Source organism: Hyperoodon ampullatus (genome assembly GCF_949752795.1).
Source record: "Hyperoodon ampullatus genome assembly, chromosome: 4".
Taxonomy (NCBI): Eukaryota; Metazoa; Chordata; class Mammalia; order Artiodactyla; family Ziphiidae; genus Hyperoodon; species Hyperoodon ampullatus.
This window is the reverse complement of record NC_136917.1, coordinates 49,320,902-49,344,992: the sequence shown is the minus strand read 5'-3', so window position 1 is coordinate 49,344,992 and position 24,091 is coordinate 49,320,902. Positions and strand designations below refer to the sequence as shown.

Below are 24,091 nucleotides of genomic sequence, written 5' to 3'. Positions count from 1 at the left end.
ATATTATTTTTATGATTAATAAACTAGTTCAAACAAAACTACTGAAATGGTGGGGTTGCACCAGGTGATCAATGCCCCTCCTTCAGCCTTGATAGTCTTGGGGTCTATGTCACTGCCAGCAGCTGTTTATGTGGAGCAGGTGACTTTATTTTATCCACTTGAGGACGGGGAAGAAGGAGGGGATGAAGTGCTGCTGGGCCCTGAATCCCAGGACCAGCCCCTCAGCTGGGCGAGGCTCCTCCCCCTCCCCAGAGAGCTCGGATGGGGCAGAAAAGCTGCCTCCTGGAGCAGCAGGGATCCTGGGGCGGGAGGGTAGGGAGTGCCTCAGGAAAGGCCAGGGACCTTATCCAGGGAGAGGGCACCAAGCCCGACAGGAAATATCCTTCCTCTCGCACAGGGTCCAGCCTACCAGGTGTCCCAAGTGCTATGACCCTGGGGCTCCCTCCCTCTTCCCCCTCGCACCTCCTCCTTCCTCACCCCCACCTCTGGCCTGAGCACCCCCAGGCCACCTCACAGGGATGTCACCAGCATCTGAGACCTCAGAATGCCTCCTGGGAAAAGCAGGCTCTGAGCCTCACTTGGGAGATACACTTGGCTGTCCCAGTCACTGGGAATTTGAGTGCTGCCGTCCTCAAGAAACAGATGGACAGCATGGGCTGAGAGCCCAGAGCAGTGGTCTGAGGAACAGGTGGTGTGAGAGCAAGGTGGTCTGAAAGGAGGAAGGCTTCCTGGAGGAGAGGATGTGCACCTGTCCCCCAAGCTGGCAACCTCAGTTCTGATCCAGGCTCTATCACTAGCAAAATGTGTGGCCTCAGTTTCTTCATCTGTGAAGTGGGTCTGATACCCACCTCCCTGCATTGTGGGAATCAAAAGAGATGATAAATATAATGATATCTAGTATTTGCCTAGGATGTTCTGTGTGCCAGGCATTGTGCTGAGAGTTCATATGCATCGTATCACTAATCCAAGGTCGGAACTGTTCATGTCGATTTATAGGTAAAGAATCTGAAACGCAGAGAAACTGTTTTCTTTCCAAGGTCACTCAGTAAATGATGGAGATAGATTTGAACTCAAATCTGATTAACCCCAAAGCACATGCCCTTAATCCACTGAGCTTCAAAGTATGCTCCAGAGACCATCTGTATGAAAATAGTCTTGTTTTAAAAAAGTCTGATTCCTTGGAGTTCCATATATTTTCTCTTTTTACATATGTTTAGAACTATGCTATTAAATAGTTTTTTTTTCTTAGTGCAGATTCCTCAGCTCAGCCCACATCAGTGAATCCGAATCTCTGGGGATACAGTCCAGGGATCTGCATTTTAAAAAGACCCCCAGTGAATGTAAATTGGTGCAGTCACTATGGAAAAAATATGGAGGTTCCTCAAAAAACTAAAAATAGAGTTACCATATGATCTAGCAATCCCACTCCTGGGCATATATCTGGAGAAAACTCTGATTCGAAAAGATGCATGTACCCCCAATGTTCATAGCAGCACTATTTACGATAGCCAAGACATGGAAGCAACCTAAACGTCCATCAACGGATGAATGGGTAATGAAGATGTGAGACAGATAGATAGATAGATCTGTATATATACACACAATGGAATATTAGCCATAAAAAGAATGAAATAATGCCATTTGCAGCAACGTGGATGGATCTAGAGATTATCATACTAAGTGAAGTCAGAGAAAGACAAATACCATATGATTTCACTTATATGTGGAATCTAAAATATGATACAAATGAACTTATTTACAAAACAGATACAGACTCAGACATAGAAAACAAACCTATGGTTACCAAAGGGGAAGGGTGGGGGGGGATAAATTAGGAGTTTGGGATTGACAGATACAAGCTACTATATACAAAATAGACAACCAGCAAGGCCCTACTGTATAGCATAGGGAACTATAATCAATATCTTGTAATAAACTATAATGGAAAAGAAAAATAAATAAATAAAAAGACCCCCGGTAATTGTGATACAGAATACAATTTGGGATAACCTCACTCCTATACTGTACTGATTCCCATGAATGGGAAAGTGAAAGTTCAGCATCAGCAGCTGTTGTGTTATTGTATGTATTCACCATTTTATGTGTTATTATTATCTCCTCTAGTCCAGATCCTCCTCTGTAGTCACAGAAATTTAGAAGGAGAGGAGGGGGTAGATGTATTAAGAAGTGAGCGGAGGGGCTGAAGTGGAAGAAGATGAGACAAAGGCAGAATAGAAAGGGGGTCTGGGCCCAGGTGCTGGGACACCACTCACTGCAGTGCAGGGACCAGAACTGTGACTGAGACACACACCCACACACACCAATGCTCTGGGGTCAGAGGAGAGGGGCTGACCACTCTCTGCCTGGGAAGGTCAAAGGAAAGATCTTCGAGCTGGGTTTTAGAGGGTGAGGAATGCTCTAGCAGTTGCTAAGAGGGCACAGAGAATAGCATGAACATAAGCCTGGAAGTGTGACGGGGCCCAGCAAGGCAGTTCCTGGTGACAGGAGCACAGGGGGCAGGTGTGGAGCTAGAGCAGGTGAGATGCAGAGACGAGGCCCCACACCCTGGCCGGGGAGTGACAACAAGAAGCTCTACTCCCTCTTCCCTCCCTCTTCCCTGAGTAGGGCATGGTGTCCACGATCTTCCCCAGTCCTGGCGCCTGGAGTCTGCCTGCATTTCTCCAAGTACTGCTCTTTCTGCCAACCCCACAGACGACTGCAGCCCAGCCCACTCGATTGTGGACAGCTACTACGAGGATGCAGACAGCAGCTACCCCGCGACAAGGATGAATGGAGAGCTGAAGAACTCTTGTAAGTACCAGGTGGATGTTCAGTCTAATTCCATCCTCACGAAGAACAGGCCTTGACCTGACCTTGGCGTGCCCTTGCCTACCACCCCATCACCTCCCTGGGGTCGCCACGGAGGCCTCAAAGCCCTTGTTCTCAGAGACACTGGGATTCAGTGGGAAGACTGCTGGCATGGGAGTCAGGAGCCCCAGACCAAGCCCTTGCCCTGACTCTTGGTGACTGACCTTAGGTGCGTGATTTATTCTCTCTGAGCCTCCAGATTCCTCTGTATAAAATGGGGACTTGCTGGGTGTCATGAAAATGACCTGAGACAATGGATGCAAAGGTGATGGGTAAAGACAAAAGCTGATGTTTACTGAGCCCTCACTGAGTGCCAGACACTCGGCTAAACACTCTGTATTTGTTGCTGTTCACAATAGCCCAGTGAGGTAGGTATTATTCATTATTATTGACGAGGAAACTGAAGCTCTGAGAGATGAAGTCACTGAGATCACAAAGCAAGTAGTAAATCTGTAAGACAGAGTGCCCATGTGGGGGCTTAGTCATTACCAACATCACACCTCACACCTACCCCTTCACAGCCCTGGGGCCCCAGAGCAGGGATGCCTGCAGAGGGGTAAGAAGGTGCCCCCCCCACCCGGTGACGGCACAGGGACGGGTCCTTTCCCGTGGCTCCTGCAGACAATGACTCTGACGCCATGAGCAGCTCCTACGAGTCCTATGATGAGGAGGAGGAGGAAGGGAAAGGGCCGCAGCCCACACACCAGTGGCCTTCAGAGGAGGCCTCCATGCACCTGGTGAGGGACTGCAGGATATGTGCTTTCCTGCTGCGGAAAAAGCGCTTCGGGCAGTGGGCCAAGCAGCTGACCGTCATCAAGGAGGACCAGCTCCTGGTGAGTGGCCACAGAAGAGTGCCTCTCGGCCTCACGTGGACTTGCATGTGCCTGCGCGTGTGTCTGTGTATCTGTGTGCATTCAGGCATGTCTGCCTCGGTTCCTCTAGGTTTGCTTTGTGCACAGAGGCTCAAAGCCCGGTGCTTGAGATCAGGGCTCTCCTGCCTGAGAAGAATTAAAAAACAAAACAAAACCTAAAGACCTGATAAAGACTTTATCAAGTTTTGTTTTGCCAGACATGAATTTTTTATCACTTTAAAACAATGTTTATCATTTTTCATTATGCAAGTAAATGTATTTATTTATAAAGCCAGAAGAAAATAAAATGAAAAACGATTTTTTAAAAAAACCCCATCTAACCCCGTTGACCAAGAGCTAACCACAGTTAGATTTTGATGTATAAACTTCCACCCTCATTTCCATACATCTGTCTTTTCTAAAACTGAGCCCATGTAATACTTGTTATTATATAACTCACTTTTTAAAACTTTTTTTTAATTCACCATCTCTCATCACTAGCATTTCATAAAAGAAATGTACCTTTAATTCCAAAGTATAAGGATGGACATAATTTCAGGAAAAAAAAAATGAGATAGGTTGTTTACCTATTGACAAGTCTTACCGAACGTACACACATTTGAAACATGACCTTTTCTCACGCTGCAGCAGTGAAAAGCTCATCCCAGGCCAGAACTAGGCCAAGACTCATGACTTACTTCTTTCCACACCTTATGCCTTCTATCTTTTTCTTGACTTAGTGTACTGCTTAGGACCTCCAGTACAATGTAAATAGAAGTGGTGAGAGCAGGCATTCTTGTCTCAATCCAGATCTCGAAGGAAAGTTCAATAATTCACCATCAAAGCTGATGTGCGCCATGGGTTTTTTATAGGTGTTCCTTATTATCACATTAAGCAAGTTCTCCTCTAAGAGTCTGCTAAGAGTTTATTTTACAAATGGGTGCAGAATTTTATCAAATACTTTTTCTGCTTCTATTAGGATATATGGTTTTTCTCCTTTTTTCTGTTAATATGATGAATTATACAGTTAGTTTTTGAATGATAACCCACTCTTGCACTCCTAGAATAAACCCCACTTGGTCTCTATGCAATACATTTTTATGTGTGTCTGGATTCTATATGCTAATATTTTGTTTTAGTTTTTACAACTATGTTACAAGAGATTAGCCTATGATTTCCTTTTTCGTAATGTCATTGTCAGGTGCTGGTATCAAGGTAATGTTAGCCTCATAATAAGAATTGGGAACTGAGAATCATTATTGATAAACTATTGACTTCCCAAGCCCAACCCTCCATCTCTGCTAGAATTCTCTCCCCCACATTTCTGTCATGTAGCCCATTAATAGCAGGGAGCTGGCTTCCTCCCAAGACAGCCTGTTTCTTCTATGGTTCTTTAGACTAAAACGGTCTTCCTAGTATTGTGCTAAAATCTGCCTCTTCCTAAATAGGTAGTTGTGACCCTTGGGACCGCTCAGTGGCCCTTGAGATCTGGAGATTGCCCAAAGATGCCCCTCCCAGGCTTCTCCTCTCTGTGGTGAACAGCCCCTGTCTTCATGCAGTGCCCACAGCTGGACTGGGTGGGGAGGTCTCTGTGGGGTAGGTTGAGTTTCCCTGTCTTCTCCCTCTACTCTCCACTCCAGGAGGCCCTAACCCCTTCTATTCCTGTCCAGTGTTACAAAAGCTCCAAGGACCGGCAGCCACATCTGAGGCTAGCGCTGGATGTCTGCAACGTCATCTACGTGCCCAAGGACAGCCGGCACAAGAGGCACGAGCTGCGCTTCTCCCAGGGGGCTACCGAAGTCCTGGTGCTGGCACTGCAGAGCCGGGAGCAGGCCGAGGAGTGGCTGAAGGTACAGGGGGGCTGTGCCTTCGCCCACCCCCGCTCCCTCCTTCCTTCCTGTCTTCCACACACCCAGCCCTCAGTGGAGTGGGCTGCTGTCACTGGAAGAACAGGCCTTGCTCAGGGGAGAGGGGGTCGGTGCCCTTCACGTAAAGCTGTAGGGCTTTATGTGGAAATGGGCTTCGGACATCACCAGGAGACAGACCTCAGGCTGGAGACCTGTGCTCCTTCTGGTTATCTGAATCCCCTTTCTAACACGCCTACTGTGGGCTTATCCTACCTGCCATGTACCTCTCCAGGAATGGGGAGCTTAATACCTACAGAGGAAGTTGATTTTATCATTAGACAAGCTAATCCTTTTTCTTCTTTTAATAAAGGAGAAATTCTTTCTTACCTTAGGTGAAACGTGCATACTTATCACATCCACCTATGACCCAGCCTCTGCATCTTGCAGTTACACAACAATTAGAGTTACCATGTACTGAGCACTTACTTTGTGCCATGCATTGTGCTAAGAGCTTTATACACATGACTTCATTTACTATTCACAGTGGGACTAATATTGTTCCCATTTTACAGATGAGGAAACTGAGGCACAGAAAGCTTCTGTGACTCACCCAAGGTCAACCACCAAGTGGTTCGGGCAAGGATTAGAAGCAAATAAGGAAACCTACTCCAAAGGCGACAGGCAGGGTGGCATACTGATGACAAGGGAGGACTTGGGTGCCACACAGACTTGAGTTCAAGTCCCAGACCTAAGTGGCATTTACTGGCTGTGTGATCTTCTGCAAAGGACTTTGCTTCCCTGTGCCTCAGTTTCTTCCTCTATAAAATGGTTCTTGTAAGGATTCTAGAGAGTACTTGATACAGGGCCTGCCAGGCAGTAAGTCCTGAGTAACCGTCAGTGACTACTCTGCAGTGATGGTGAAGCCCTCACCCCCAGGCCCTTACAGCAGCTCTCCCCTCCTCTGATCTTCCTGCTGGAACAAAGAAACCAAACCCCTCCTTCCCTCCCTCCCCATCCTCCCTTCCTTCCTGTGATAACCAGCTCTCCCACTGGGATGTTTACTGTTTCTCATTACTGCCTTTGTCTCAGGAGGGGAAGGAAGAGAGAGAACCTGCATGCTGGGGTGGGGGTGGGGGAGAGTGCTCTGTCCTCAAGCGGCTGGTTGGTTCAGAACAAGAAGCCCTAGACCTAGAGTTAAGAGGCCTGCCTTGGCACGCCAGTTAGCCCAGAGGATAGGGCAGGCAGCCATGGCTTCGCCTCTCAGAGCCTCATCATCCTAATCTGTAATTTGGGGATCAAGGTGCCCCTGCCCCACAAGGCTGCTGTGGGGATACAATGGGATAATCCACGCAAAGCCACCTGACAGATAAGCAGCAAGTGGTCCGTTATTATTTCATGGTCTGGATGCTTGTGCTGCATGGCCTCAGGTGAATGCCTTGGAGTCTCAGTTTCCACATCTTTGAAATGGAGAGAATAACCCTGGCTGCCCTGCAAGTTGTTGTAAAGTTCCAACATGTCACAGAAGCGAATCCTCATGCCTGTGCAGGGCATCCTGGTTCACATGGCCCTTCACACCCATCATCTTACTGGTCCTCACACACCCAAGGACGTAATAAGCAGAGGACCACTGATATTTCCATGTTACAGATGGGGAAACTAAGGCCCAGAGCGGGGAAATGGCTTTCCCAAGGCCACGCAACTAATTAGTAATGGCACCAGGTCTAGAAGCCAAGCCTCTGGACCCAATTCAAGGGACAGACACAGGAGAAAGCCTGTTCAGATCCTGATGTGCCCCACAAATGGGGCAGGAGGCCACATCAATCCATCTCTTCCACCCAGTGATCCCAGCTGCTCTGCCTGATGGCCCTGACCACACAGACCCCATTCTTGCTTTTGCCTCCACAGAGTCCCTGCCCACCTGCTCACAGATGTGTGTCCTCTCCACAGGTCATCCGAGAGGTCAGCAAGTCCGTTGGGGGTGCTGAGGGGGCAGATGTGCCCAGATCCCCAGTCCTCCTGTGCAAGGTGGACCTGGACAAGGTACCTCTGTCTTCTCAAGGTTCCCTCTGGGCCAGGCAGTGGGGATTCTGCACGGGCTCTGCCCCAGGGGACCCGCAGGCTGGTGGTAAAGCCAGGCATTGACAGGAGGCGCTCAATAAATGTCTACTGAATTCATGAATGAATGAATGCCTGTGTCCAAGGTGCAGTACAAGCCTGAGGAGGGAGTGACTACCCTGCCAGGACAGGAAGAGGTCACATTGGAACTGAGCCATGCAAACTAAATTGGAATTAGTCAGAGAAGGAGTGTGCCCCACTGGCACATAAGTGAAATGGTCGTTTCATAGTCTGTCAGGCAAAAGGCAAATATATGCTAATGCCTATGCTTCACCAGGTGCTGTGGGTGATCAAGGGACTCCACCCCAAATCCTAAGGGGAGAGTTAAGACTCCCATACATGGGTCTCACATGACATAATAAATGCTAGCATTATAGAAAATATGACTGTGTGGCCAGGACTGTCCTAAATGCTTTATGTGCATTACCTAATTTAATTTCTACAGCAACTCTGATAAACTACATTTTCAGAAGAGGAAGCCAAGGCACGGAGAGGTTTAGCCCAAAGTCACATATAGTTAATAAGGAACAGAGCTAACTGATTGACACCCCACAAGCCTGCCTCTCAAGGGGAGCTTCCTGAGCTCCACTGGACGAGTAGTTAGCATCTGCCGTGCACTGGATACTGTGCTAGGCACTGGGTGCAGTCCTAACAGTAACAGACACAACTCCTGCCCTCCCAGCAAGGGGTTCAGACATGAATCCAATCACATAGATTTAGAAATGCCAAGCTGTGTTAAGCGCCGGGAAGGAAAAGTACCAGGTACCCTGGGAGCACGTGACAGGGGCTGCTCTTGTCTCAGGGTCAAGAAAGGCTTTCCTGAGGGAGCACAATTCAGAGAAGGGTGAAAAATTAGTGAGGAGGGGGAGGGAAAAGGCATTCCAAGCAGGGAGAACAGGCCCTGGAGCAGGAAGAAGCATGGATGGAAAGAGGCCAGGGTGGATGGGTTCGGAGAGAAGGGGAACGTGTCAACTCTATTCGAGTGTCCTGGAAAGCCGTAGTGAGGGGACAAGGGCTCATGCTGGCTGGAGGGGCAAAGGGGGTTAGGGAGGTTGGGCACCTATGTTGAGCCTTAAAGAATGGGCAAAACTCTGCCCCACTGGGGCATAGGTGGATCAAGGGACAGGGGCTGCAAGGGAAGGGAGCAGCAGAAGCAAAGGTGGGGTCAGCAGATTCATTAGCAGAGGAAGGGTGGAGGGCTCACTCGGCCTTTGCCATTCGTAGAGGCTGAAGGAAAGCAGTGTTGAGGGCGCGCGTGTGTGTGTATGAGTGTGAAAGAGTGTGTGAGTGTGAAAGTGTGTGTGCGAGTGTGAGAGAGAGTGTGTGTGTACACACACCTGCAGCTGCATGCTGTGGTGCAGTTCAGAGGGTGGGTAGAGGGGAGGAAGAGGCAAGCCTGCAGAGATGGGCTCTCCTGTGGCTGAGTGTACAGGGGGAGGGTAGCTAAAATGTTCAGCGTGGTATTTTTGGAGAAGAGTGGGAGTGAGGACGTGGTATAGGTGGCTCTGTCTCTCCATGGACTCCTGTGATTGACGTGTCATCATCACTAAGTCAATTCCAAAGTGCTCACAGTGTTTCTTTGTATTTGCTCTCTATCTTGACGAAAAACTTACCATCTGTACACCATCACAGAATAGAACCATAACTTCTGTCTCACAATTTACAGGGGTGCTTCTTTATACTTGACAGTTCTAACCAATTTCTGACAGTTGCCATTTTTCCAGCCTTTGGAAATTGGGGGGGAGTACATGGCCTCTCTTATCTCCCCCGGCTTTCTAGTACTATGCTTACAGCAAAGCATCCCTGAGCCTGGTCTGGGGTATCCTTGGCAGGAAAGGTTTAGGGGCCTCAGAGCTCTGTAAGTCCACCTTTTTAAGTGGATGGGTGTCATTTTAGTCTTGTCCTGAGTCTGGCTGGCATAATTTAGCTTCTTAAAGTGAGATGGCTGCATACCACACAGGTGTTAGAAATGATACAGTCTGTTGGCCTCATAGTTTCACTTGGGCCAGTTCCCTGGTACCTCACGGCAGCCCACGGAAAGGGGTGTAATTCAAGTGAGAAGCCTTGGGGAGATGAAAGGATTTTCCCACATTCCCACAGCTAAGTAGAGACTTCATTTCTTCCAAAGTCCATCTGACTACTCTGTACCACTCCCTAATAGGAATAAATGAATCACTGGTCCAGAGTTGGCATAATGAGTAAAAATTAATGTTGGCTGACAATGAAGTTGTTACCATGGTGTGTATGTGCGTCTTTACCATCCTCTCATCCAAGCTAGAACTGTAATGGACTCCTCTCTCATCACCACTCACATTTACTGGTCACCAAGTCCTGTCATGACTATTTTGAAAATGCCAACTCATCTCTTTTTCTCCATCCTCACTGTCGCTTGGTTCATCCCCCATCAAGTCTCAGCTTGCCCAGGATGACACTCTAAGTGCCTCTTTTGCTTCCAGTCTTGACCCCCTCTTATCCACCCCCACGATGCCGCTGGGGGCAGCTTCCAAAACCAACTCCATTAGTGTCCCACTTAAATACCTTCTCAGCTCCCCATCTACCAAATGTAGTCCAGACTCCTAGGACATTAATCTCAGTCTGTTATACTGAATTCCTCACTCCCCAAATAGACTGTGAGTAACTGGAAGACACAACCATCCTAAGTCATCGTTCTCCTCCTCGTACCAGTACAGTATCAGGCACATGACAGTTGCTGACAAATATTTGTTAGCTAATCCTCATGTACAGGGGTCAGGGGGAGACTGAACCAACAAAGGAGAACTTTCTAAGTGTGCCCTCTGATAGGGGGCTGTCTGTGTTCCTCTCCAGAGGCTGTCCCAAGAGAAGCAGACCTCGGATTCCGACAGCATGGGCCTGGGCGACAACTGTTCCACCCTTGGCCGCGAACACGGTAGGAGCCTCTGGGGGCTCAGGCGGGAAAATGCTAGAGCTGGGAGAGGCCTTGCCACAAGCACACAGTGCAGAGCAGGTCCTGACCACTCTGGAGACCTAGGTGATGTGACCTGGCCTATCCATACCTGGAGCTGTAGGCCAAGCCCTGTGTGCAGGTTGAAAGGTTGGGGGGAAGGGCTAGGGGCGGGTGGATCTGGGACTTGGGGCTCCCTCCCCTCCCCTAACCCATCTCCATGGCAACAGGCAAAGGGAAGAAGAGCAGCCTGTCAGAGCTGAAGGGTTCAATGAGCAGGGTTGCGGGCCGCAAGATCACCCGTATCATCAGCTTCTCTAAGAAGAAGGCACTGGCCGATGACCTGCAGACATCCTCTACCGAGGAGGAGGTTCCATGCTGTGGTGGGTACCAGGCATGTGGAGGTGAATTCAGACCCTGTCGATGAGGGCTCCTGGGGCCAAGCCAGGAGACCCTCCAGGCCTAATCTACCTCACTCCCAAGGCAGAGGACAGAATCCTCCTGCTGGAAGGCTAACCCCCACTCCATCAAAAATCCATGCCCTTCCATCACTTCTCCTCCATGAAGCCTTGACGCCTAACAGAAGGAAAAGCCAACTGACTCTATTTCTATTCTCCCTGTGACCTTAGTGCCAATCACTGCCCACCTCTGGGCCTCAGCTTCCTCTACTATGACAAGAGGAGAGTATCTTACTTCTGAGTATATAATATGCCAGGTGTTTAAGTTACGGCCCAGTCTTACAAGGATATTTCTTGGATAAAATTTTTTAAGTACTTTTCATTATAAATGCATTCAATGTGAGTTAAAAGGATTTTGGAAGGAAAAAAAACATATTGTCTATCTAAATGCAGTTTTCCATGTACCGGAATAGAAAATCATGTATTTTAGATAAACAGTAATATTCTGCTAACCTGGAAAGAATATTATAAACGCACATGGCTATAAAGAAATATTTTGTAAGCGGATCAGGACATGTTATGGTAAAAAATAAGTTAAAATCTAAAACGTTGAGGGAATTCTAAACTCATCAGCCATCAGCCTGTCCCTTACTTGTTTTATAGTTCTTTATCTTGCCTAGATGTTTTTGTTCCCACATGCTGCCACCAGGTGTCAGCATCACCCATTATTTTCTGTCTTCAGTAATAGTTTTGACATTTTAGGAGGAAAGGCAAGAGGAAGAGTTGTGTCTTTTATTCATTCTGTATGGTAGTTCTGCCCTTTTCATCAAGCTTGGTATAGTCTAAAGGCTGTGCATGTATGTACAAATATGATTATCAGTCCCCATTTCATAGATAACAAATTGAAACTCAGAGACAGAAGAGGATGCCTGAGGTCATAGGCCACGAGTGAGCTGATCCGGGACCCAGAAGGCCTTCTTTCCAGCTAGAGGACAAGGGTTATCCAAGTGCTCTGTCCCCGGGGTGTAGACCCACGCACCCTGACTTGTATCTCCCAGGGCTGTTAGGAGGTCACACCACTGGTCTCCCCCTCCCAGGTTATCTGAATGTGCTGGTGAACCATGGCTGGAAGGAACGCTGGTGCCGCCTAAAGTGCAACACCTTGTATTTCCATAAGGACCGCACGGACCTGCGGACCCACGTGAATGCTATCGCCCTCCACGGTTGTGAGGTGGCCCCAAGCTTTGGGCCCAGACACCCATTTGCCTTCAGGATCCTGCGCAACCGGCAGGAGGTTGCCATCTTGGAGGTGAGAGGAGAAAATGCAGGTGGGCCTTGGTGGTAGGATGTGAGAGGAGCTCTGGCCTGGACTTTGGCTTTTGTCCACAGTACCTTGCTACTGACATTATAGGGACTAAAGAAGAGGGAAAGTAAGCCAACTGTTGCCAAGTAACCAACAGAGTTGCTGGTTAAACTATAGAACACCCACTTAAATTTGAATTTCAGATAAACAACAAATAATTCTTTTTAATAGAAGTACATACCATATTTGGGACATACCTATACTAAAAAATGATTCACTGTTTATCTGAAACTCGAATGTAACAGAGATTTCTGCATTTTTATTTGTTAAATCTGGCAACCCTAGACCCAAGATTTCTTTATTCTGCCTTAGAAATATAATCCCAAACCTGAAAGGCATCTAGTCTGATCTAATTTCAATCTGATTCTGGAATCCTCTCTAAAATTTACTTCCCACCAGTGACTGTCCACCTCAGATAAACCACTGCCCTTCAAAGTAGCTTGCTCCTCCCACCAAGCAACTAAATTTTTACGAAGATTTTCTCCATATTGAGTTGCAATCCTAAGCTCTGTGAAAGTAGTGACCACACCTGTTCTTTTGCATACTTTTGTTTTTCCAGAACCCACCATGATGTCCAGCACATACTAAGGGCTCAATTAAGATCTGCTGAACAAATGGCTGAATGACAATGTGATTTCATTTCACGCATTCATTTTTCATACCTACCCACCAGCACCAGCCCTCCTCTCGGGGGTCACCCAGAATATGCTGACTCTCTCTTTACATGTCAATCCTTCACCTATTTAGAATTTAAAATATTAACTGGGAGGAAAACTTAAACAACTACCCCCTCACATTACAGATAAGAAAAGTGAGGCCAGGGCAGGCATGTGCCTCATCCAAAGCTCCACAGAGGATCAATAGCCTCTAGTCTTTTCCTAGAATTAAGATCCAGCCTCTTGGTCTTGTTTTCTTTGCCCAGTACTCACTGCCTGTGTCAGTTCTTAAATTTCAGGAAATATTGACTCTGTAAGTCACTTTTACTTTTGATAGTTTGAGATGGGTCTCTTATTTCTCTTCAATTAAACAAAGAGCTTTCTGGCAAAAAGTGTGCTTTTTAAATTCAAGTTCAGTATTTGTGTGCTAACTTGATTTTATAATAATGCTCTTTAAATAAGAACATAAGTATATGTTTAGTTGACCAGCAACTTCTTGGAGATTTTCCTGTATACAGTACTATATATAATTGGCATTTATAATACAAGAAAAAATTTTGATTGGGTTATGTGATAAATAGCCTCCTCATTTAATAAAAAGCAAATATTTAAAAATAATTCAGGGCTTCCCTGGTGGCGCAGTGGTTGAGAGTCCGCCTGCCGATGCAGGGAACACGGGTTCGTGCCCTGGTCTGGGAAGATCCCACATGCCGCGGAGCGGCTGGGCCCGTGAGCCATGGCCGCTGAGCCTGCGCGGCCAGAGTCTGTGCTCCGCAACGGGAGAGGCCACAACAGTGAGAGGCCTGCGTACCACAAAAAAAAAAAAAAAAAAGAAAAATTCAGAGAACACCTGAATTTTGTTTTCATATCCAAATGGTCAGGAAGGCTCTGAGGATAGTGAGTGAGGTTATGTGTCTTAGAGAGGTAGTCAGGGAGGGCTTCTCTGAGGAGGTAGCCTTAGAGCAAAGACCTGAATAGAGGGAAGGTGGGAGCCACTTGGGTTTCTGGATGTGTGTTCTAGTCTTGCTCCTCTTGGATCCCTAAGTATTGGATACATAACAGATACTATATGAATATGGGTTTGGCTGAAGTGAGCAGGTAGCCAGAGGCTCTGATGGTGCCAAAGTGAACCCAGATTGTGCCTCCTCTCCCTCAGGCAAGCTGCTCCGAGGACATGGGCCGCTGGCTCGGGCTGCTGCTGGTGGAGATGGGCTCCAAAGTCACTCCCGAAGCGCTGCATTATGACTACGTGGACGTGGAGACCTTAACCAGCATCGTCAGTGCAGGGCGCAACTCCTTCCTGTGAGGGCCAGCACCCCATGGCCCACGGCCACCCACAACCTTTCCTATCTCAGCTCCCTCTCAGAGGCGGAGTCCAGCCTTGGGAATGGGAGGGGAGGGAGGAAGGGCTGAGAAAGGCTGCTTCCTTGGGAAGTCAGAGTGGGTGCCTTCCTCTTCTAGCAGGCAGGAGTAAGCTGGTTAGAGGAGGTAGCCCAGGGTCACGGGACACCATGGACGGAATGAGCCAGAAAGGAGAAGCTTTTTTGTACAGTGGCCTGCGCTCTGCTCTCATGCCATGGAAACTTAGAGTCCCCATACCCTTGAGCTTCTGGGCGGGCACAGGGCTGGTGTGCAGAGCTTGGCATTATAAATACCATATTCAAGTCACGGCTCTATCACGACCAACAGCTTGGGCTGGTTGCTTGCCAGCCTGGATCCTCTGTTTTCTCGCTTATAAAATGGAGGTGATGAATCACCTGCTTCCTGAGTTGTTATGAGAATCCCATGGGCCCCTGCCTATAAAGCTCTTAACACATCAATGTCCTAGTGCTATCTGGCATGGTTGCTATCACTAACTTTCTGACCTCCATTAAAAGGTGCTGCCAGGGGCTTCCCTGGTGGCGCAGTGGTTGAGAGTCCGCCTGCCGATGCAGGGGACACGGGTTTGTGCCCCAGACCGGGAAGATCCCACATGCCGTGGAGCAGCTGGGCCCGTGAGCCATGGCCGCTGACCCGTGCATCCGGAGCCTGTGCTCCGCAACGGCGAGAGGCCACAACAGTGAGAGGCCCGCGTACCGCCAAAAAAAAAAAAAAAAAAAAAAAAAAAAAAAGGTGCTGCCAGAATCAAATGAGAGAATGGACAGGAAAGCACTGTAAGCTGCAAAGTATCATTGTCACCATCATCATCATCGTCCCTTGTATTTTCTAGATATGCAAGATCCTGCCAGGATCAGTGGCCTGAGCCCCGAGTCTATGATGATGTTCCTTATGAAAAGATGCAGGTACGGTCCCTCGGGACTTCGGGGAACATGGCAAAAGCCACTTATTAGCTCTCCCTCACTACTCCTTTTTTCCTTTGCCTCAGAGAGATCATTTTCGTTTAACCAGCAGCTAGAAGGCGGGGGAGAGGGGACCTTCTTACGACAGACCATGGCTCAGGGGAAAGAATCTCTGGAACAGGAGACTGAGCAGTGCAGTGGAAAGATCCCCTGACCAGGAAGAAGAAAGCGCTCTGCATCTATAAAGCACTGCTCCAGTCTGAGCAAGGTGTTGGACTGTCCACCCGTTTACTGCTCTGTGAATTGACTGATTCAGTAGTGTCTCAGGGGGATGATAACTGGGTGGCTGCCCCCAGAGGCCTTTACCTGGTGGCAACCACAGTCTAGGCTTCAACTCCCAGGACATTCTCCCTGTCTTGCTCACTAAACCAAGGAGATGCCAGCTTATTAATTTACAGTGAGGCCTCTGTAGCCATCACTTGACCCATACTGCCCTGCAGCATGCCCTGTGCCTTCTCCTGCCACAGGAGAGCGAGAGGATGACATTCTGATCAGACAGTGGTTGGTGGGTCAGGCCTCACAGCTAGAGGAGAGAGAGGGGGAATCAAGCTGCCAAGGAAAGCAGATGTGTTTGAAGGCCAGGACCCCTGCCTTGGACAGTGCTGGATGACACTCTGAGCTCTCACCTCTAGGACTCCCTTTGCTACTAGAAACTTCTCCAGCCATCCTTCTGTTTACATGGTCTTTCTTCAGACTCATATGAACCAGTAGATGCAGCTTGAGACTGTTCTCAGCTGCAGAGTTTAGTAGCAAGACAGCTTAGTGCTTAAGGACATGAACCTTGCACTCAGGGCTGAGTCCAAGTTACCTTGGGCTTCATTTCTCTGGTCCTCACTTCCTGGCTCCACATAAATATGATAAAAGCTACCTGATAGGACTATTGCAAAAACTAAATGAAATACTTTATGGAAAAAACTTAGCACAGTACCTGGACATTGGAAGGTCTTATACAGAGGAGTAAATAGTACTGTTATCAATAGCAGTATTATATGACATTATTATCATATTCCACTCATGTTTTCCTGAGCTTTGACAAGATTTTGAGTGTTCTCACAACTCTTCATGCAAAAATGTATAGCCAGTCTATTAAGTTATGTCACTTCTACCATTGGCTGATCTCATCTATGACTTTTTTTTTAACTTAAGACTTTATATTAGCAATTTGGAAAACTTGAAGGATACGTCCAAATGATATGAGGACAAAAATATCTATGATAAATCAAATATGGTCACCTACGGTCTTTTGAGACTTCCTAATTTTCCTCTCAGCAGAAATTCCAGTTTAGGGTTGCCTTCTGCTGCCCCCCACAGGAAGGTATGAGGATCAAGTAATACACTGCTAGTGCAAGTGGTTTATAAACTGTTGAGGGCTGCACACATCTAAAAATGTAAGGCCAAGATCTCAGAGGTCATGTAGTACTCAGCCACTGAGCACGCACCAGAAAGCACCTACACTGAGGATTCTAAGCCCACCCACACTTTACCTTCTCCTTCCATCTCTCACCCAGGATGAGGAGCCTGAGCGTCCCTCTGGAGCCCAGATCAAGCGCCATGCCTCCACCTGCAGTGAGAAGTCCCATCGGGCAGACCCACAGGTCAAAGTCAAGCGCCATGCCTCCAGTGAGTTCTGTGTGTAAGGGAAGAAGGGAGGGAAAAAGTCCGGGACAGGAGCGGGGTCGGGGGGATGTCTCAAAATCAGATCCTTGCTGGGGTCACGTGGGTAAATAAGTGAAGAGAGGTATAAGGAAATACTCTAAGAAAAATAACAGCACAGGGCTTCCCTGGTGGCGCAGTGGTTGAGAATCTGCCTGCCAATGCAGGGGACACGGGTTCGATACCTGGTCTGGGAAGATCCCACATGCCGCGGAGCAACTAGCCCCGTGAGCCACAGTTACTGAGCCTGCGCGTCTGGAGCCTGTGCTCCGCAACAAGAAAGGCCGCGATAGTCAGAGGCCTGCGCACCGCGATGAGGAGTGGCCCCCACTTGCCGCAACTAGAGAAAGCCCTCGCACAGAAACGAAGAGTCAACACAGCCATAAATAAATTAATTAATTAATTAATTAAAAAAAAAAAAAAAAAAAAAAAAAAATAACAGCACAAGCAGAGTGATAAAGGGCAGCTAGCAGGCGGCCTCAGAGGGGAAACAACAGGGAATGGGTTGGGGGAGACTGAAGGAAACTGCAGTGCTCAGGCCCCAGCTCTAGGGGCAGCTACTACTTAGCTCCAGCCAAGGCCCCCATGCAGCAATGCCAGCCCAGATTTGCCAATTATTCAAAAGAGACCAGAAATCTACTTATTTTTTAATATAAGCAACTATTTAAAACTTTTAACACTACATAAAGCCATATATATATGGCTTACCTCTGTGTCCCAGCCCAAGCTCTGCCTAGCACCCCATAGGAGCTTGCTGAATTGCCTGATCGCCACACTGCACAATAAATAATGACTAACTATGCCAGACAACTCTGTGTAAGTTCTCTTTGATTCCCAACATTTATCTCTACTCCTGTATGATTTATCTTTATGAGCAAGCCAGTTTCCTGTAGGACAGCATGTCCTAAGAGTCTTTTATTTGTTGTTTTTACTTTCTTCCCCTGTACTTGAACAAAGTCAAGTTCTAGTCTTTGCTTTTTGAAGATTTATTTTTTAAAATACTATTCTTTATGATAGCTCCATTTCATTGGCGTAGATAATCTCTTCTGGGAGTCAGGAGACCTATATTCCATTCCTCACTTGGTCACTAAATTACCGTGTAACTTTGGAAAAGTCCCCTCCTCTCTCCAGAGAGTTTCCCCTCTGAGCAATTAGAGGTTTGTTGTGTAGCATTCCTTACACTCTGTGATCAGAGACGCTAGAAATACAGGGCCTTATGAAATGCCCATTTCAAGATGAGAAACTAAATTGAAATAAGCATGTAAGATTGAAGAAATCATTAAAAAAAACCCAAAGCAAAGATAACAAAAAACAGACTCTTTCTTCAAATTAAATCTTACATTGAAGCCCAGTTTATAAGAGAGAGAGAAAAGTGGAGCTGCTTTGCCTGGAGTCTGGAGGCCCATTTGGCCTCCCCTTTGCCCCACATGGTAGCCTGTTACCCATCACTACAAAATCATAGGGCTCCTTGCAGACAGTTGGAAACTATGGATCTAGTCCAAAAATGTTTTTCAGATGAAGGAACTGAAGAACGTAAGAGAAGGGTCTTACCCAAGATCATGTATTAACTACCTACTGCTACATAACAAATTACCCAAAATTTCATAGCTCAAAACCTAAGTGTGTGTTATGTCAGTGTTCTGTGGGTCAGGAATCCCGGGGCAGCTTAGTTAGGTAGTACTGGATTGGGGTCTTTTGTGAGGTCACAGTCAAGACTTCAGCGGGTCATTTGAAGTCATCTGAAGGCTTGACACGCTGGAGGATCTGCTCCCAAGATGGTTGATTTGTATGCCTGGCAAGTTTGGGCTGGCTTTTGGAAGGAGGCCTCAGTTTCTTGCCAGGAGGACCTCACCATTGGGCTGCTTGTCCTCATGACAAGACAGCTGGCTTCCCCCAGAGCAAGTGACCCAGGAAGGAGGAACAGAGCAGAAGCTGCAATGTTTTTGTGAACTAGCTGTTGTGATAATTTCTGCCATATCCTAATGGTTACACAGGTCAGCCTATCTAGTGTGGGAAGGGACTGCAAAAGGACACAAATGTGAGAAAACAAAAATCGTGGGAACTGAGGGCATTACTGAGAAAAATGGTGGCATGAGAAGCTCCACAGACCCATTCCCCAGAAAACAACCAAAACTGGTAAAGATTGCTAAATCAGGGCTTCCCTGGTGATGCAGTGGTTAAGAATCCGCCTGCCAATGCAGGGAACACCGGTTCAAGCCCTGGTCTGGGAAGATCCCACATGCCGCGGAGCAACTAAGCCCATGCACCACAGCTACTGAGCCTGCATTCTAGAGCCCGAGAGCCACAACTACTGAGCCCACATGCCACAACTACTGAAGCCCGCGTGCCTAGAGCCCGTGCTCTGCAACAAGAGAAGCCACCAAAATAAGAAGCCCACGCACTGCCACGAAGAGTAGCCCCCACTCACCGCAACTAGAGAAAGCCTGCGTGCAGCAACGAAGACCCAACACAGCCATAAAAAATAAATTAATTAATTTTAAAAAAAGATTGCTAAATCAATCATCTGAAGTCTCTAGAAATTGTCCTAAGGGCATATGGCAAATGAAGATTTATTCTAGAAAATTTACTAAATCTCAGTAAAAACAGTGAGAGTTTGTGGCATCTGAGCCACCACCTTCTCCTTTACCCTTTTCCCAGCTCAGTGTAACAAAATCTCCAGATTGGACAAGAAAACGAGGCTCTCTCTCCTCTAGCTCCCAGTCAAGAGGTGCAGTATCTCCCCAATAAGAGCAGGTAACCAGCATTTCTCATCACCCCTAGCTATGTGCTACAGACACTAAATCCCAAGTGAGTGCAGCCCAGAAGTAGGGTGCTCCCTTTCTCTACCCAGACCCCACTCATACAGCAGAGGCTCTACTGCAGGTTGGGCAGGTCCAAGATGTGGGGGCCCTGACTGCCCTCACCCCAGCTCACTCATAATGCAGGGGTTCCACCCTAGGAGAGGAAAGCTAAGAAGACCAGAGGTTACAGTCCCCACCCAGCACCCTGCTCACAAAACAGAGATGTCACTCCAAGAGAAGCAGGCCACTGTTCCCACCCCTAGATTCAGAACAGTGACTCAGAGATTTTGCCCAAGGTGAAAGGCAGGTCATAAAAACAGTGAACTCCAAAGCTCCCCTTCAAAAGAACTGACTTTAGTGGAAACAGAGTGTGGAACAAATGATGATACAGAGCACTGTCAAAAACAATAAAGCAGGGACTTCCCTGGTGGTCCAGTGGTAAAGAATCCTCTTCCAATGCAGGCGATGCCGGTTCGATCCCTGGACGGAGAACTAAGTTTCCACATGCCGCAGGGCAACTAAGCCCGTGCACCACAACAATTGAGCTCACATGCCTCAACAAGAGAGCCCACATGCCGCAAACTACAGAGCCCACGCGCTCTGGAGCCCTCGCGCCATAACTAGAGAGAGAAAACCTGCACACCACAACTAGAGAGAAGCCCGAGCACCACAACAAAGAGACCGCTCACTGTAACAAAAAGATCCCACATGCCTCAACGAAGACCCCATGTGCTGCAACTAAGACCTGATGCAGCAAAAAAAAAAAAATAAAGGAAAATAAAATAAATAAATAAATATATTTTAAAAAATAGAGCAATCAGCTGACAATTAGTGGAGCCTAACAGCTGGGTGTGATCCCTAAGGCTGTACCCATTCAGGATCAACATCAGAGGCTTCATGCTGCAGGGAGAAATGTACTTCACTAAGAGAGCCAACTAAGTCACTAAACAAATAAACAATCTGGTAGAGGGTAGGGGTCAGTATACCTAGAGATGCTACAATATATTATATAAAATGTCCAATTTTCAAAAAACAATTATGAAACATGCAAAGAAACAGGAAAGTGTGACCCATACAGAGGGAAAAAGGCAGGCAACAGAAACTGTCTATGAGAGGACCCACATGTGGAATTTAACAAAGATTTCAAAGCATCCTTTGTAAATATGTTCAAAGAACTAAGGGAAACCATGCTTAAAGAAGTAAAGGGGGCTTCCCTGGTGGCACAGTGGTTAAGAATCTGCCTGCCAATGCAGGGGACACAGGTTCGAGCTCTGGTCCAGTAAGATCCCACATGCCGCAGAGCAACTAAGCCTGTGTGCCACAACTACTGAGCCTGTGCTCTAGAGCCTGCAAGCCACAACTACTGAGCCCACGTGCTACAACTACTGAAGCCCACACTCCTAGAGCCTGTGCTCCACAACACGAGAAGCCACCACAATGAGAAGCCCACGGACCACAATGAAGAGTAGTCCCCTCTCGCCACAACTAGAGAAAGCCCGTGCACAGCAACAAAGACCCAACGTAGCCAAAAATAAATAAAAAATATAAATAAATAATTTTATTTAAAAAATAAGAAGTAAAGGAAGAACTGGAGAGTACAAAGTAAAACTGTTACTGTTTGCAGACAAGACCACCAAAAAACTTCTAGAGCACATCAGTGAATTTGGTAAAGTTGCAAGATACAAAATTAATATAGAGGAATCTGTTGCACTTCTATACGCTAACATAGAACTATCAGAGAGAGAAATTAAGAATAAAAATCCCATTTACAATCACATTTAAAAAGAATAAAATACCTAGGAATAAATCTCTTTTTTTAAACTTAGATAGGTTTTTTTTTTTTTTTGGCCATACCATGTGGTTTGTGGGATCTCAGTTCCCCAACCAGGGATTAAACCCAGGCTGCAGCAGTGAAAGCCAAGAATCCTAACCACTAGACCACCAGGGATCTCCCAGAATAAATCTAATTAAGGAGATAAAGACCTATACTCAGAAAACTGTAAGACACTGTTGAAAGAAACTGAAGACAACACAAAGAAATGAAAAGATATACCAGGCTCATGGATTAGAAGAATTAACATTGTTAAAATGACCATATTACCCAAGACAATCTACAGATTCAATGCAATCCCTATTAAAATACCAATGGCATTTTTCACAGAACTAGAAAAAATAATTTTAAAATTTATATGAAAACACAAAGATGCCAAAGAGCCAAAACAATCTTGGGGAAGAAGAACAAAGTTGGAGATATCATGTTATCTGATTTCAAACTATACTATAAAGCTACAGCAATCAAAACAGCATGGGAATGGCACAAAAACAGACATAGAGATCAATGAAACAGAACAGAGAACCTAGAAATGAACCCACACTTATATGGGCAATTAATCCACGGCAAAGGAGAGAAGGAAATACAATGGGGAAAAGACAGTGTCTTCAATAAACAGTGTTGGGAAAACTTGACAATCACATGTGAAAGAATCAAACTGGACTACTTTCTCAAACCATATACAAAAATAAACTCAAAATGGATTAAAGACTTAAATGTAAGACCTAAAACCATAAAACTTCTAGATGAAAACATAAGCACTCACTCTTTGACATTGGTCTTAGCAATATTTTTGGATATGTCTCCTTAGGTGAGGGAAACAAAAGCAAAAATAAACAAACAGGACTACATCAAACTAAAAAGCTTTTGCACAGTGAAGGAAACTATCAACAAAACAAAAAGGCCACTGACTGAATAAGATAAAATATTTGCAAATAGTATATCCAATAACAGATTAATATACAAAACATACAAAGAACTCATACAATTCAACATCAAAAAAATAAACAATCTAGTTAAAAAATAGGTATAGGATTATAGACATTTTTCCAAAGAAGACATACAGATGGCCAAAAGGCACATGAAAAGATGCTCAACATCACTAATCATCAGGGAAATACAACTCAAAATCACAATGAGATATCACCTCACACCTGTCAGAATTGCCATTATCAAAAAGACAACAAATAACAAGTGTTGGTGAGGATATGGAGAAAAGGGAACTCTTGTGCACTGTTGATGGGAATGCAAATTGGTGCAGCCCCTATGGAAAACAGTATGGAGGTTCCTCAAAAAATTAAAAATAGAACTGACATATGATCCAGCAATTCCACTTCCGAGTATGTATCCAAAGAAAATGAAAACACCAATTAGAAAAGATATATGCACTCCTATGTTTATTGCAGCATTATTTACAACAACCAAGATATGGAAGGAACTTAAATGCCCATCAAAAATGAATGGATAGAAGCCCTGCCCTCATTGTCCCAGGAATGCATGGATAGCAGCCACGCCTAGGAGACCCATAAGCAGGCGCCAACAGCTGCCCCCACTGTCCCTGGAGCACACAGATAACAGCTGCCCATAGGAGACCTATGAGCAGGTGCCAAGCCCTGCCCCCACTGTCCTGGGAATGCATGGACAGCAGCCTCTAAGAGACCCATAAGCAGGCGCCAAGCCCTGCCCCCGCTATCCCAGGAAAGTGTGAATGTACACGCCATATCAAAGTGATAACTGCCAGCACATGCTGAGGAAAGAGGCAGCAAGCATACAAACTAAAAGCAGCCCCTCAGGGCCTCGCTGGTGGCGCAGTGGTTGAGAGTCCGCCTGCCGATGCAGGGGATACGGGTTCGTGCCCCGGTCTGGGAGGATCCCATATGCCGCGGAGCGGCTGGGCCCGTGAGCCATGGCTGCTGAGCCTGCGCATCCGGAGCCTGTGCTCCGCAACGGGAGAGGCCACAACAGTGAGAGGCCCGCGTACCACAAAAAAAATAAATAAATAAAAAATAAAATAAAATAAAAATAAAAGCAGCCCCTCGATTCCAGAAAAGAATGCGGAGTAGAGGGACTTGAGCTCACCTCCTCTCACAAAAACACCAAAATCACAACTAACTGCTGAGCAACCATCAACAAAAAAGATTGGAACCTACCAAAAAAGATATTTTACATCCAAAGACAAAGAAGAAGGCACAATGAGATGGTAGGAGTGGCGCTTTCATGACATAATCAAATCCCATACCCACCAGGTGGGCGACCCACAAACTGGACAATATTTATATTGCAGAGGTTCTCCCACAAGAGTGAGAGTCGTGAGCCCCATGTCTGGCTCCCCAGCCTGAGGGTCTGGCATCGGGAGGAGGAATCCCCAGAGCATTTGGCTTTGAAGGCCAGAGGGTCTTGAGTGCCAGAGTGCCACAGGACCGGGAGAAACAGAGACTCCACTTTT

General features: G+C 46.7%; 1 protein-coding gene across 1 annotated transcript in view; it reads left to right on the top strand.

Moving 5' to 3' along the window:
* Positions 1 to 24,091, top strand: part of AFAP1L1 (actin filament associated protein 1 like 1) — a gene marked incomplete at both ends in the record, with an annotated part of 71,672 nt that overhangs the window by 30,334 nt on the left and 17,247 nt on the right. The window contains 10 exon segments of the mRNA XM_079702380.1: positions 2,623 to 2,811; positions 3,490 to 3,701; positions 5,390 to 5,569; positions 7,472 to 7,606; positions 10,484 to 10,589; positions 10,835 to 10,987; positions 12,100 to 12,311; positions 14,178 to 14,323; positions 15,231 to 15,303; positions 16,869 to 16,980. Coding sequence (XP_079558506.1) covers positions 2,623 to 2,811; positions 3,490 to 3,701; positions 5,390 to 5,569; positions 7,472 to 7,606; positions 10,484 to 10,589; positions 10,835 to 10,987; positions 12,100 to 12,311; positions 14,178 to 14,323; positions 15,231 to 15,303; positions 16,869 to 16,980 — 1,518 coding nt within the window.